At 44.6% G+C, this 15223-nt stretch overlaps 1 protein-coding gene across 2 annotated transcripts in view; it reads right to left on the minus strand.

The window, feature by feature from the left end:
- Window positions 1-15223, minus strand: part of CACNA1D (calcium voltage-gated channel subunit alpha1 D) — a 1282477-nt gene that overhangs the window by 577242 nt on the left and 690012 nt on the right. For both annotated transcript variants that reach the window (XM_086939145.1, XM_086939146.1), the window contains exon 14: window positions 14997-15204. In XM_086939145.1, the coding sequence (XP_086795271.1) occupies window positions 14997-15204 (208 nt within the window). The remainder of the gene's footprint in view (window positions 1-14996; window positions 15205-15223) is intronic.

Here is a 15223-nt window from a genome sequence, read left to right on the forward strand (position 1 = left end):
TAGCATTGCACCTAGCACTTTATGGAAATCAGCGCTTTATAGATTGGTCTGCTGCTATAATTATCAAATGTATGAACAAGAACAAAACCTGGGATCCTATTTCTTTGAAAACAATCACCACACTATATACTTTTTGTGGTTGGGGTATTTATTTACCATGTTTCTTAATACTTTTGTTTCCTATTTTGATAAGGGATTTCTCTTCTTTCTAGACCAACACATATATCAAACAAATGTATACAACATTTAACATTAATGACATTGACATTTTTTTTTACAACATAAAACATGTATCCCTTTTACCATCATCATTTATAAACAATATGTCAAGGACTCAAAAGCAATTATAACGCCCTATGAATAAACATCACATATATACAAATATATGCCTCATCCTGCTAGGGCATATATGTATTTATTTATTTATTTTTCACATTTTTAAAGCGCACTGTTACCCGGAGGTGTCCTGGCGCTGTATGACTGAGAAAGCATGTGTTACATCAGGGAAGTCAGTTTGTAAAAAGCCAGGTCTTTAGAGCTCTTCTGAACGATAGAAGGTCTTGTGTCTGTCTTAAGCTGGGTGGTAGAGCGTTCCATGTTTTAGCTGCTCCCAAGGAGAAGCTCCTACACCCCCAACAAGCTTTCCTGACTCTAGGGACTATCACCAGCCTTTGCTCAGCCGATCTAAGAGCTCTTACTGGTTTGTACCAGTGAAAAAGCGCTTTCAAGCATTGAGGGCCCAGGCCGTTGAGTGCCTTGAAGAATATGCACAGTGATTTAAATATTATTCTTTTCCGGACTGGGAGCCAGTGTAGCATCACCAGGTCCCGCGCCACTGAGTCACGTTTGGACGTTCCTGTGATCAAGCGGGCTGCTGCGTTTTGCAGAATTTGCATTTTATTAAGAATTCCCTGTTGTGCGTTTAGGAGCAAACTATTGCAATAGTCTAGGCGAGATAACACTAGACTGGTAACCACTGTCTTTTTATGCTCTTCTGTAAGAAGCGGCATAACTTTCCGTATTGTTTTAAGCATAAAATGGATGGATGAGGAAAGGGTGTTTATTTGGGGCCTGAAGGATAACGAGTCATCCATCATGACTCCCAGATTTTTAACTTTCGTGACCGCTATCGGAGGAGTCCCCATTTCCTCTGGCCACCAGCGGGGGACCAGAAATTATCTCTGGTACCAAAAAGCAAGACTTCAGTTTTCGCTGAATTCAGTTTTAGGCAGTTTCCTGCCAGCCAAGAACTGACTTCACACATACAGCCTCTGAATCTGTCTGCTGTGTGTTCTGTTTCACCCGGAAGTAGCGACACCACTATCTGGGTGTCGTCTGCATACAATGTTAATTGGAAGCCAAAGGATCTAATCACTGGCGCAAGGGTGGAAACATAAACATTAAAAAGGGTGGGGCTCAGGGAGGACCCCTGAGGGACGCCACAGGGGAGTACAAAAGGGTCGGACTCAAAGGTGCCTAACGCTACCTTCTGAGACCTTCCGGATAGGAAGGCATATAGAATTTTAAGAGCCTTTCCTTGTATCCCACAGGCCCTCAACCGGTCCACTAAGAGTTTATGGTGGACCGTGTCGAAGGCCGCAGACAAGTCTAGTAAGATCAGAGCCGCTCTACCTCCTGTATCCATTATTGATCTTATGTTTTCTACCGATTTGGTTAATGCAGATTCGGTGCTATGATCTGCCCTAAAGCCGTGCTGTGATGGATCTAGACACTGGCCCGCTCTCAGGAAGGTACTCAACTGTGTGTTAAGGATACCCTCCATAATTTTTTGCTGGAAGAGGAAGTCTGGCAATAGGTCGAAAATTATTCAGATCGGTTATGTTCAGGTTCGGTTTTTTGAGTAGCGGGAGAATGGAGGCTTGTTTCCATCGTGATGGAAATTCCCCCTTGTCCAACATAGCGTTGAATGGGGTGAGACCAGCGGCCATGGCTGTGGGGGCTAGTTTAGCCACGTGGCGGGAAAAGGGTCCGATGGAGATCCCGATTTTACCCTTAGTAGCCTATTCATGATCTCCTCCTCATTGATCGGGGCAAAATTGAGAAACGTCATATTGATACTGTTTCTTTCCTTATTGGCGACAGGGGACCCTGCTATCACTTGCTTGTCTAACGGAAGAAATATCTCTCTTACCTTGTTCTGAAAGAACTTGGCATGGTCTTCGCAGAGTTCCTTACGGGGAGAATCTCTACTCGCTTGGGTGCCATCAGGGACGAAACTGTCTGGAAGAGCTCCTTCGGGGAGTTGCTGGCTTCCTCAATTCGAGTAGAGAAATAGTCGTGTTTCGCTTTTTGGATCGTCCGTTTATACTCTCTCAACTCAGCGTTGAGTAGCTTTCTATCCTCATCTTTATAGTTCTTCCGCCATGTTCTTTCAAGTCTTTTGCAGCGAATTTTATGGTCCCTGATCAGCTCAGAAAACCAGGGGGCTAAAGGACTTAGACGTGTGGAGTGGTAAATTTGAGGAGGGGCTACGTAGAGACAGGCTGCCTCGAGCCAGTTTGTAAAGTTTGTGGCGGCTTCTTCCACCTCGACTGGGAGAGGCGCCATTGAGGAGCTAAGCACCTCTTCCAAAACCTTCCCATCTACATTCTTCCATTTTCTAATAACTCTGGGTGGGTTTTTAACCTTAGCTAATCTGGCAGGAGAAGCTAGCTTGATTTCAAAATAGATAGCTGCATGGTCTGACCAGGAGATCTGGTGGATAGCAGTCATGTCGAGGAGCGGGTGGTTGGAAAAGATACCATCTAAAGTATGTCCCGCCCTGTGGGTCGACCAGCTGACCCGTTGTATTAATACCAACCCGGACAAAAGGTCCAGCAGCTCTCGCGTATCAGGGTCTGACTCCTTCTCTAAATAAAATTTAAAGTCACCCAGCAGGGTAAAGGTGTTAACATCTGCTGCTTTCTCTAACATGTTGGTAAGATCTAAAAGAAAAGGGGCTTTGGGTCCAGGGGCCTATACATTAGACATCCTTTAAGGGTTTGATGATTAGAGAGTGTAAGGTTAAAATCCAGTGCTTCAAATAGGTCTGTAGAGCCACCCTGAAAGGATCCTCTAAATGACTTGTGGTAGATTATGGCAAGTCCCCCACCTCTCTTCTTAACTCTATTAAGAACAAAACACTCATAATCCGGAGGGGTGGCTGTGACGATGTCAGGGCCAGAGGCTGCATCCGTCCATGATTCCGTAATAAAGGCTATTTTTACCTTGGATTCCTGAATTAATTCCGCTAGCTCAGTGCTGTGTTTCACCAGAGATCTGGCATTGAGTAGCATACATTTCGCCGAGATTGATGTTTTGTTTCCTAGGGATCGAGTGGGAGCCGTGATGTAAGTACAGGCCAGCCATAAGGGTTTGGGGAGAACCTGCTTGCAATTGCGGCAGAGATAGGGAATGGGTTGTAACTCTTCCCACAAGTCCAAATGAAAGCAGTTAGCCGGATTGTCCGCACTCCGTAGGGAATCACGGTTGTAGGAGAGGGTCGGCATAGGTTTCAGGGGTTGAGGGCCAGGGGAGATGGCGCTGGGCGCGGGCTCGGCGCGGACGAGCGCAGACGGGCTCGCCTTTGGCGCGCCGCCGGCACGCCCGCTGCGCTCGTCCGCTGCACTTCCTAGGAAGAGATGCCATATTATGCGAGTAAGAGCGGGAGGGGCAGAGCACTAGTCTGCTCGCCCAGCTCCTCACTCAAGATGGCGGGACCCAGGGGGGGAAGTTGGCTCCGGTTCGAGACCACGAGCTTAGTTATTCCCTCGTTACAAGCATCCTGTGCAATTTCGATTTTAAAATGGCTTTTAAAATCAGCAATACAGTTAAATAATTACAACAATAAAAAGAGCAGCAATATCACGCTTCAGGCAACTGGACCCGGCTTTCCGCCTCAGGACCGTGCAAACACACACACACCACAAGTCAATCAGTGTATCTACACATTTTTTTTTTACTATCCTGATTTAATCAATCCACTTATCATGATTTAATTCACTTGTCATGGTTTGCGATTCAACTATTTAACATCATAGATTGATTGTGCCAACGCGTTTCTAGCCTCGCTATTTTCTTTATGGGCTTTCATCAGGGCTCCTTAGTGGAAACATATTGAACATATCTCATGTTTTTGTCTTTGTGGCAATGCTGTGTGACCTCACAGCTCACAAATATAGGCAGCAAGATTAAACATGTGTACCCTCAATTTTGTGGTGCTCAAGCTTATGCTGCAAAATTCTTTTCTTGCCAAGAGCGCGCTCTACCTTTAGGAAGTCGAACCTGTATCACTCTATGGGTAATGGAGATTTACTTCGTTCCCTTTAATTCCATACTATCTGTCCTGCTTGAATCACTTCCCATGCACTTGCGGCAGTAATGGCGTGTTGCTTTGCCTTCCCAGCAATAATTATCAAATGAGCAGGCCATGTATTTTATCTTAAGTGTGGTTCTTATATTGTGATGGTTTTTAATAACTTGAAGCAATAAAACAAAGGTAATCCCTCTCAGTAGAAGTAGCACCACAATGGTGTTTTGAAGGCAAGTCCACCAAATCCTAAAAAGAGTTTGTATATTTGTAATTCTGCATTTAAACTCTCCTTATTGCATTGCTTGCAATGGCAACACGTGCACGTCTGATGAATCGCGCTAGCACCCCCTCTTACCCCTGCTGCCAAGTAGTCATTTTTGCAGCCATCTTGCAGTGACTGAAAATATTTTACATTTTCTAAACAAATTTCAGCAACAAAGAAAATATGCATTTTGAAAAGGCATTGATCGTAAAAAATTATTGATATCATATCTCAATTAAAACGATTAATGGAAAGGTAATTGTAGGAAATATATTTATATTACAGTTTATTTCAAAGCAAGGTCATTATAACTATTGTATTTAATATACTTTACTGCGCCAATCATTAAAAACTAGTAACCCTGCTCGTTCTAGAACTTTCACACAGTTAACACATTATAAAATATTTTAGTCATTTGAAGATGGCTACCATTTTAGTATTTCTTTAATCTTGCTAGCCCTTCCTTGAGCTCTACTGCTCCAGACAGTCATGTGACAGAGTTCAGCTGAGCCTGACTTCAGTGGCAAAAGCTAACAGCTCCACCGCAGTGTATGCACAGTTTGGGATCCTCATTTCTTCACACACGGACAGACCTCGCAGTTTGCCCCTCTCCAAGGCTAGAAGATGTAGGGCAAAGACAGGATCAAAGTCTTCCCCTCCCGGATGTGAGTACAGCCATCAGCACTCTTTCCGCTAGGAATGTTTAACCCCCAATAATCTATTTTTTTTAAAATTATTTATGTGGTCTGCGGCTCCCATTTTCATATCTTTTTGCCTTAACGGCGCCATTGCTTTTTCAGGTTTTTATTATTATTTCTTTATTTCCCGATGTGTTCGATGCAAGTATAGTCTCAACTGTACCTGAACCTTAGTCGTTTCTATGGAGGGTGAGAATGAGTGGTGTGGTTTTGGGTGATGGTCTCAACCATTGTCGATGTCACGATTTTGGATGCTAAGGACGGTTTTCATGCATAGGATCCCACCGACGTCAGTGAGAGTAATTTTGTTTGTTCAGACTTCAGAGACTAAAAATTAGTTAGAGAGGGGCAGCGTAAATAAAGAGGTATGTTGCAAGGCTCCTGTGCAAAATAAATGAATAACAGATTGCAGTTAGCATTCAATGAGGGATAATGGGTCCCAGGGGGACTTGGCATGAGCCGGTGTTCCCCTGGGGTATTTCGCGCAATGGGATTATCCTCATGCGATCTGATTGGATGTTCGGGCGGGTGGGAGGGGCTGTCCAGGCGCGGGGAGGGAGAGGGAGGGCGACGTCACTCGATGCGAGTGAAGGAGCGGTGGCGTCGTGTTTTTGACTGTCAGCTAAGAGGAATTCCTGTTGGCTTAGTTATTTACATTGCGTTGCTGTTTTCTTCGACGGCGTTTTGAATTATCGAGCCATGTCAGCAGAAGATATTGCCAGAGAGGTGATAAGAGCACTGGTAGCTTTTGGGCGTACTGATTTATTATGGCCCAGTGCTGTGGTGGAAGGTTCTGTCGAAGTGGAAGGGGTGGGTCGCGCTGTTGCTGCTTGCAGGTCTGTAGCAGGTAGTACCACAGAGACTTTGTGTGTGGAGAAAATGCCAGCTGCGTGACCAAGGAGAGCGCGCTCTTCGGGCAGGAGTAGCTGAGGGAAGAAACCCCCACCCCTGCGTTCTGCCTCAGCTCCGTGTGTTGTGAGGGGAGGTCAGCTTGTCTTTGCACCTCAAGGCAGGAAGCGGGCAGGAAGGCGAGGAGGTAGAGCCAGTTTTGCGCTAGATACTAGAGTGCGTCAAGTGCAGTTAAGTGAAGAGACTCATTTCAGTGAGATCAGTTCAGGAGTTGACAAAACGTCACAGGCGCCAGATGTGTCTGTTTTGCAATCGGTATCGGCATTGTCAGGAGGAATATCCAAAGCGTCCTATGCTGTACCCAAAGTAAGCAATAGAGTCGACAATGCACCACAGGTTTGCTTCATTGGTCAGAAAAATACTTTAGTAGATTATTCCAGTGACAGCGAGGTTGAAGACTTTGGACAGTTGGAGGTGGTGGATTTTGAAAGCTCCATAGGTGGAGAACTGTCGTCGAATGAACCAAATCTGCAGAGTGCGTATTCAGCCTGTCAAGAAGTTTTGTTACCTCAGCCAAGAGGCCCCCGCGGGCCTTGAATGACGCAGACTTTTGTTATGAGGAGCCACATTCCTCTGGCGTTACATATGACTGTCAGGCGGTTGAAGGTGTTTTGTGGGATCAGCAAACTGGGGAAAATCCTGGTTGGGAGGAGGGTCAGAGTGGGAGCGGGGTGGGCAGTAAAGACAGTGAAAGTTTAGAGTTTTTTCCGGAATCTAGGCCTCCGCCTCGGCACCCACGTGTGGAGTTTGATTCTGGATTTGGTCCACAGCAAGGGCAATGGGTTTGGGTGAACCATGCTGATATGCGCAAAAAACAATTTTCTGGTACTCCAGTGGATCAGGTAAAAGGTAGGTATGGAGCGGTTCCTCGCTGGAGCGGCGGGAACTTTGTGGCGGGCTCTGGGCCCATTTCTGAGGTACAGAGTTCTACTCCTGTCACAGCGAAGCAAAGTGCGGCTTTGGGGGCGGGCGCATTACTCGAAGTGAATCTGGTGCGGATTTTGGGCCCTTGGCCAGGCGCTTTACACGGAGGCCTGTGTCTGCAGTAACATATCATGATGTCGACATTGGTTCAGGCTCTATGCCATGCACAAGTTTTGAAACTACTGAATTCCGAGATGTGCATGATGATGATTATGACGATTTTGATAAAGAAAATGAAATTTATCCAAGGGCTTGGGTGTCTAAAGAGGTGGCGGCTGTTTGGTTTGGGCGGCCAGGTGTCTGGAGGGCGGGGGGACGGCCATTTCACCTCTGCTAGTGTATTTCAGAGATCTGGAGCGGTTTTCTCTTTGGAGCATATGAAGCATGGCGGACATCATCAGCGTGATGGTCTGAAGGAATTTCATCAGAGGGCTGCACAGCTACCAGCAGCTAAGGCAGACTGGTGGGCTGCAAGGACACAGCCTTTGGCAAGCGGCCCAGGTGTTGGGCCTGTGGAGGGTGGAAATGGGGTGATGGCGAAAGGTCAAGAGTTGGATTCGGGGGCACAGGAGACGCCGCAGTCAAATTCGGGGTCTGGGGGTCAGAAGGAAAGGGAGGAAGGGGTGAGCCCGGTGTCATCAGTAAGTAGCTCTTTGCGCAGTGAGAATCCAAGGAGTGGTCGTACGAAATTGCCTTATATGGGGGTGGCCATGCCCTTGGGCACTCACTTGTCGCAGAGAACGAGGCAGAGGATTTGGAGCCACGATTATGTGGATATTTTCTGCCTTTTACATATAGACCTGCAGGCCAGGGAGGGTTATAAGGAGGAGGAGTTGGAATTGTCCCGCCGCCCCAAGGTGCCAAAAACAATTGAGAATTGGACGGCTGCTTTCATTATTTATGCCAGTGTTTATTGTGAGCGTTATCCAGAAAGGGCAGTTTCACTTTTTAAATACATAGATATCATCAGAAGGGCGCATTTACAGGCGGGGGGCTATGCTTGGTTGAATTATGATGAAGAGTTTCGGGCTAGGGTGAGTCTCTTTAATGATAAACCATGGGGAGAGGTGGACCAAGAGTTATGGCTACAATGGTTGTCGGGGCACCCGTCTTCTAACACGATACATACGGCCAGTGGTTTACCAATAACTTATCGGCACTTTCTGCAGCGTCCAGCCACAGTGGGGGCGGGTGGATTGGGGAGAGGACAGTTGCCTACCACAGGAACTTGTTGGGGTTTCATTCGAGGCTCCTGTGTGCGCCAATATTGCAAGTTCAAACACGAATGTGCACAGTGTGGGGGTAGACATGCCATCTTCCAGTGCTTTCCTAATCAACACCAGGGAGAACATGGGAGCTCCTACAACAAACAGGCTGCAAGCGATGATGCGGTGTCTGGATATGTACCCGGATAGTGAGGCGGCAGTTAAACTGATTTGGGGTTTTCGGTTAGGCTTTCGTATTGGGTATCAAGGTCCTAGAGTGTTGCGTTGGGCTGATAACCTCAAATCAGCGAAGGAATTGCCTAATGTGGTACGGTTTAAATTGCAGAAAGAGTTGGAATTGGGTAGAATAGTGGGTCCTTTCTCACACTGTTCCCTGCCAAATTTGATGGTCTCGCCTCTTGGAGTTATTCCGAAGAAGGCCGAAGGTGAGTTCCGGCTTATTCATCATTTGTCCTGGCCGGAAGGGCAGTCAGTAAATGACTTCATCTCGTCGGATGACTCGGCGGTGTCTTATGCGTCAGTTGATGATGCTTTACAGATGGTTCGCAAGGCTGGTGCGGGAGCGCAACTAGCAAAATGCGATATTCAAGCAGCTTTTCGTTTGTTACCCATACATCCCATGGATTTTGAATTACTCGGCATGTACTTTGAAAATGCATACTATGTGGATCGTGTTTTACCAATGGGATGTTCTATTTCTTGTTCCCTATTTGAAACCTTTAGCAAATTTCTGGAATGGTGTATTATTCGTCGTTCTGGGCATACAGCAGTCTGCCACTATTTGGATGATTTTTTGTTTGTTGGTGAGGCTGGTAGTGGGCAATGTGCTTTCAGGATTGCTTTCAGGATTTGGCAGGTGAGTTTGGGGTGCCATTGGCAGCGGACAAGACGGAAGGTCCGACATCGAAGTTGGTCTTCTTGGGTATAGAGATCGATACCGCAGCAATGGTGGCTTGTTTGCCCTTGGCTAAGGTGCAAGAAATCAGGTCTTTTTTGCAAGAAATCATTGGCGAAAAGAAGTTACAACTACGTCAGGTCCAGAGGCTTCTGGGTTACCTTACTTTCGCCTGCAGAGTAGTTAGAGCAGGTAGAACCTTTTGCAGGCGTCTTGGTTTTGCAATGGCGGGGGCTTCCTTGCCCCATCATCACATACGACGAACAAAATAAAAGAGGATTTGCTTATCTGGTTGAGGTTTTTGGATGACTTTAATGGAGTGTCTGTCAATTTTGTGGATGAAGACACAGTGTGGCCAGTACAAATTTTCTCAGATGCTTCTGGATCCCAGGGATTTGGGTTGTTCTGGGAAGGACGTTGGTGCGCGGAGCTTTGGCCGGCTCATTGGTTGCAACAAGGACGTAGCATCGCCTTCTTAGAATTTTTCCCGCTGTTGGTTGCATTGCAAGTCTGGGGTGAAGAGTTTAAGGATCGCTGTGTGTTGTTCCATATAGACAACATGGCGGTGGTGAGTCTGGTCAATGGGCAACGAGCAAAAGATGTGAGGGTTCTACATTTGTTGAGGGCGTTCATGTTGCAAATCCTTCAGTTGAATATTGTTTTTAAGGCAAAGCATATTCCTGGGGTGAACAACTCAATTGCCGACGCTTTATCTCGTTGCAATTGGCAGAGGTTCCGGGAGTTGGCGCCCAGAGCAGACAGACGCAAGACGGCGATCCCTTCGACCATTTGGGACCTGGGGGAATGAGGATTGCAGAGCTGGTTGAGCATTCTATAGCGGAATCCACGAGAAGGAGTTACCAGCAAGCGTGGTCTGAATTTTTGCGCTATCCTTCGGATCGTGAGAAGGACGGTACAGCAGTGGAAAGCGAACAGTTTATGTTAGAGTTTGTATTATGTTTGATGGACAAAGGTTTGTCCCATACGACGATTTCAGGCAAACTTGCAGGTATTTCATTTTACAGCTAGTTATTGTTAGGGAAAGTGGTTCGGATAGGTTTTCTTTTGAAGAAAATGTTGAAAGGTTTTGGTAAAAGCAAATTGCATGCAAAACAGTTGAGGGATCCTATTACATTTGATTTGTTACGGCGGATTTTAGGAGTCCTGCCTGGTTGTTGTTACAATGAATGGGAGTTGGTACGCTTTAGGTTATGTATGGTGTGGCTTTTCTTTGGAGCGTTCCGTATCTCGGAACTACTTGGTTTACGGAACCAAGTTGGGATTCAGACGTCGGATATTCACATCCTTGGGGAAAAAATCTTACAGATCAGGCTGAGACAGTCAAAGACAGACCAAACAGGGAGTGGGACATTGGTGAGACTGGGAAGGAAGGAGTGGGGTGGTGGGTTGTTGCCCGGTTGAAGAGTGGGGATCATTTCTACAGTCCGCAGTGTTTCGTGCTGGAACAATTTTTTGTCATAAGAAAGGGGATCAGTTGACTTGTTTTCAATTTTTGGCAGTCCTGAGAAAAAGTCCGTCATTGGTGGGGGAAAATCCAACATGCTTTGGTACTCACTCCTTTAGAATAGGCGCGGCTACGGAAGCCGCTAAGTTGGGTTGGGGGAAGGAAGAATTACAACGCATAGGGCGATGGAAATCTAACTGTTGTTACAGATATGTGAGATTGTAATGTAATTGTCGCTGTGTCTATAGTAGTAATGTTGGCTTTTGTATCACAGGTCAAGTTCTGGATTTCCCTCGCAAAAAGAGGACTTGGATTGTTGGACATTCTATAGTTAAATGGGCATCAATTTTTGCTAAACAGCAAATTTGTGGACGAGGGTTAGATTTGTATAGCAAAGAACATGAGGTGTTATGGAAAGGTGTGGGGGGAATGAAATGGAAAGATTTATTTCCTGTGCTATCTAAATTAGCTGCGGCTTGGGGAATACCAGACTTGTTAATAATACACCTTGGTGAAAACGATCTGGTGGACTTGTCAGGATTAACGCTTATTAAACAAATGAAACTGGATCTAGCGGTAATTAAAGCCAATTGGGTGGGTACTCGGGTTGTTTGGACTGAATTTGTGTATAGACATCAATGGAGAGGTGCCCGAGTACATGCGGCTGTCGAGAAAGCTCGCCGTAAGTTAAACAGAGCTCTAAAAATTTTCTGCACAGCTATGGGCATAACGGTGCTGGCTCATGAGCATTTTTCCAGCGAAATGCTTCATTTATTTCGAAGTGATGGTGTACACCTGTCACAGATGGGGCAAGCATACTACCTCATGGAACTACGGGATGCATTGGCCAACTTGTGGTGTGTGGATTTATGGTGTTCGCAGAAAAAAATATAAAAAATATATATATATATATTTGAGCAAAAAGATATGCAATGTAAGCACATTGGCAACAGTGGGGATGTGATGAGAGGTTGGGTGGGGCAGGAAAACTCTGAGGGTTTTCTTGGGTGGCGTGTTCTTAAAGGATAGGATAATCTAGAGCGGATTGATCCTTTCTCTATGGGGAGGGGTTGGGAGGGTAGGTGGGAAAGAAAAGGAAAGATGGAAATAATACTGGTTGATATGGAAACAAGTTATGGATTGTTGACAAAGAATAAAGCATTGGGGAATGGAAATGTATACAATTGGGAAAAGGTTTTGGGGAAAATCGTACAAGGTATTGTTGAATAAAGATAATGTTGCAGAGTCTGTCTTTGGCTGTCCTAATAATAAAAGTGACCTTTTATGCTACTTAAGCAGAGTCGTGTGAGAGTCCTTATTTGCCCGATGGGTCCCAGGGGGACTTGGCATGAGCCGGTGTTCCCCAGGGGAATTTCGCGCAATGGGATTATCCTCATGCGATCTGATTGGATGTTCGGGCGGGTGGGAGGGGCTGTCCAGGCGTGGGGAGGGAGAGGGAGGGCGACGTCACTCGATGCGAGTGAAGGAGCGGTGGCGTCGTGTTTTTGACCCACCCACCCACCCTGGCTTTGAAAGAAGTCGGGAAGGGTGTTTTTTGTTCTATGTTTTGATGTACTTTTGTCCTGTATATAGACACCACAGAGAAAAGATGTCACTTTAGGGCACTATGGACAGGCTCCTTTTGTTATGTGTTGTTGGCGTGTTCTTAAGGGATAGGATAATCTAGAGCGGATTCATCCTTTCTCTATGGGGAGGGGTTGGGAGGGTAGGTGGGAAAGAAAAGGAAAGATGGAAATAATACTGGTTGATATGGAAACAAGTTATGGAATGTTGGCAAAGAATAAAGCATTGGGAAATGGAAATGTATACAATTGGAAAAAGGTTTTGGGGAAAATCGTACAAGGTATTGTTGAATAAAGATAATGTTGCAGAGTCTGTTTTTGGCTGTCCTAATAATAAAAGTGACCTTTTATGCTACTTAGAACAAAAGGAAGGGGTCCCGTGACCAGAGGAAAGAAATTACAAATTTACACCATTTGTATTCAACAATTCAAAGAAAGAAAAAAAAAAAAAAAAAAAAAACTTTTTAGAAGCAAAAAAGAATTTAATTCAAGATTGCATACATCCTATTCAATGGATATCTTACTCATTTTATACATTCTTTTGATACCACAGTTTATATACAATGTGCGTGCCCACATTCACAACAGGAAGGGGGTGACGTGAGGGAAAAGTGTAGGGGGTAGGATATATGTGATCTGATTCATTCGGTGACAAGTCTTATTAAAGCTTCTAAGACAATGTACATGTGGTCCCTGAAAACAGGGCCACAGTTAGCGGCTCAAAAAGAGTCCAAATTCATGAATGGTAAAGACCGGCCTAACTCCGTTGTAGCCGTAAGTGTCGGAATGGGGACCGGAGTTGGTCATGGGTGGTGTAGTCGTCTACGTTTCGACCCAATATAAGTAGGTTTCTTTTCCTTACAGAAGGGTCTTCATCAGGACAAGCAGAGTTGTGGGTGGGCAACCTCCTGGGGAGCAATTGGAAAAGCGAATTTTATGCTACTTAAGCAGAGTCGTGTGAGAGTCCTTATTTGCGTGATTAACACAGAGTAGACTGGCCACAGCCATATCTTTGGCTGTTTTTTGAATGAGAGAAAGTCTGAAATACCTCGCAGATATTGGCGTAGGACTTTTGGTAGTGTTGTTCCTTCTGTCTCCCCCGACGAGTATTTGAAAAGTGTGTGTGTGGTCATTGAAGTTCAGCAAAACAGATGACTTTAAATCAGAAGGTGATATCATCATTCTCCGCGGCTCAATTGCATTTTTATCAAAGTTACTTTTAAAATAACATCATAACCTTGAAACAATTCTAGTGGCATGCTGTAGTCTGTCGAGTTTCCACATACTTACATAAAAAAACATTCTTCAGACTGCATTGGCAAGTCTGCTCCAAGGTCGTATGAAGGAACTTTGTCCACAATTCAAGAAAAGGGCTAGTTACGCTACAACTGTCATCCCCGATGCACTTCTGGAGCCTGAGCCTATTTTGCCACATATGTATATGTTATGCTAGGTTGACAGAGATGTGTATTGCCATTAGTATGGCCACAGTGCAGTGAGGTTCTGGTATACTCATTCCCTGGTCTTGAGGATTCTGTCAGATTAGTCTAATTAGACTGCTATAGTGAGAGTGAATTGTCAAAATAATAAAAAATGATGAGCAAAATTAAAGAATATGTGAATTGGGTTTGACAAAATATTAACTTGAAATGATTTCCTTTTTTAAATTAGTTCTAGGTGTAATCTCAAGGTGGGAGATATTTTATGGCTGACAATTTAAAAGAGGGATTCAAAGTTTTTTTTTGATGTGGCCCATTTATGTTTGTTTTAAAAGCTTGAATATTTTTGTTGTAACCATACGGTTTGTACAGTAGCTAGTGTACTGTTTACAATAATGCTGCAGTACCGTCTTGTATTATCAGATCTATTGCCTTGAATGAAGGCATTTCTAGATCCATACACAAGATGTATTAAACAAGCATTGGCATAGCCAAAAGGTCTCGCTTTTGGGACCTTATAAGTATTTAGTTATGCAGCACAATATCTTTGGTGCAACAATATGAACTGTTTCATGGCTAAATACTTATAAGGTTCCCAAAGGCAAGACCTTTTGGCTATGACAATGCTTGTTGGTTTAGTCAATACTTTTGTTTACTTTGCGATTATTTTTGTAAAACATTATTGTTGATGGACTTGCCGGGCCCCTCCCATTATATTAAAAAAAAAGCTAAAAGAAAATTTGGGGTCTACAACTAAATACAGTAGTGTTTGTCACTGAAGGGGGTTACTTTTTGTCCAGGTGTACTTGTGAAAGAGCTGAATGTCGTCACTCAGACTGATGTTGGCCAAAAGCTGAAGTGGGTTTACCCACTGCCCCATGATGTATGCTATAGTGTGCGGAAGAAAAATGTGAATTAAACAACAATGGATCAACTGATGAAGAGAGCTGGCTGAAAGTTCCTATAGGTAAATATATTATATGTATAATTTTAGAAACATCAAAAGCATTTGGCTAACAACATACCTAAAAAAGGTTCTTGTTTTTACCTGTACATCCATGTTTTGTCCAAATTGGGCGTCTAACGGGGATGAATATATTATTGTATTCCTTCTATTTCAGAAACAACAGTACATCATACGTGAGCAGTCATATACTGTGCTTCCACTAGTGGAAGGGCTGTGTTGTACTGACCTACTACCCTTAAATGACATCACAAAATCATACAAAAGTACACGTGCCAGGCATTTATGGTCCCAAATAAAAATGCAGTTAAATAGTTACCTGGAAAACAGTTAAAAGCGACTGGGGGAAGTTATCGAACGTGCTCCTCTTGGTTATTGTTTCGTCAAAATTAAATTTGCCCCCGAACAACTGCATGCCAAGCAGTGAGAAGATGATGATGAAGAGGAAGAGCAAAAGCAACAAGGAAGCAATGGATTTCATTGAGTTGAGCAATGACGCCACCAAGTTGCTCAGGGATGCCCAGTGCCTGAAATTGCAAATGTGCT

The sequence above is a fragment of the Lissotriton vulgaris genome, chromosome 9 (assembly GCF_964263255.1).
Source record: "Lissotriton vulgaris chromosome 9, aLisVul1.2, whole genome shotgun sequence".
NCBI classification, from domain to species: Eukaryota; Metazoa; Chordata; class Amphibia; order Caudata; family Salamandridae; genus Lissotriton; species Lissotriton vulgaris.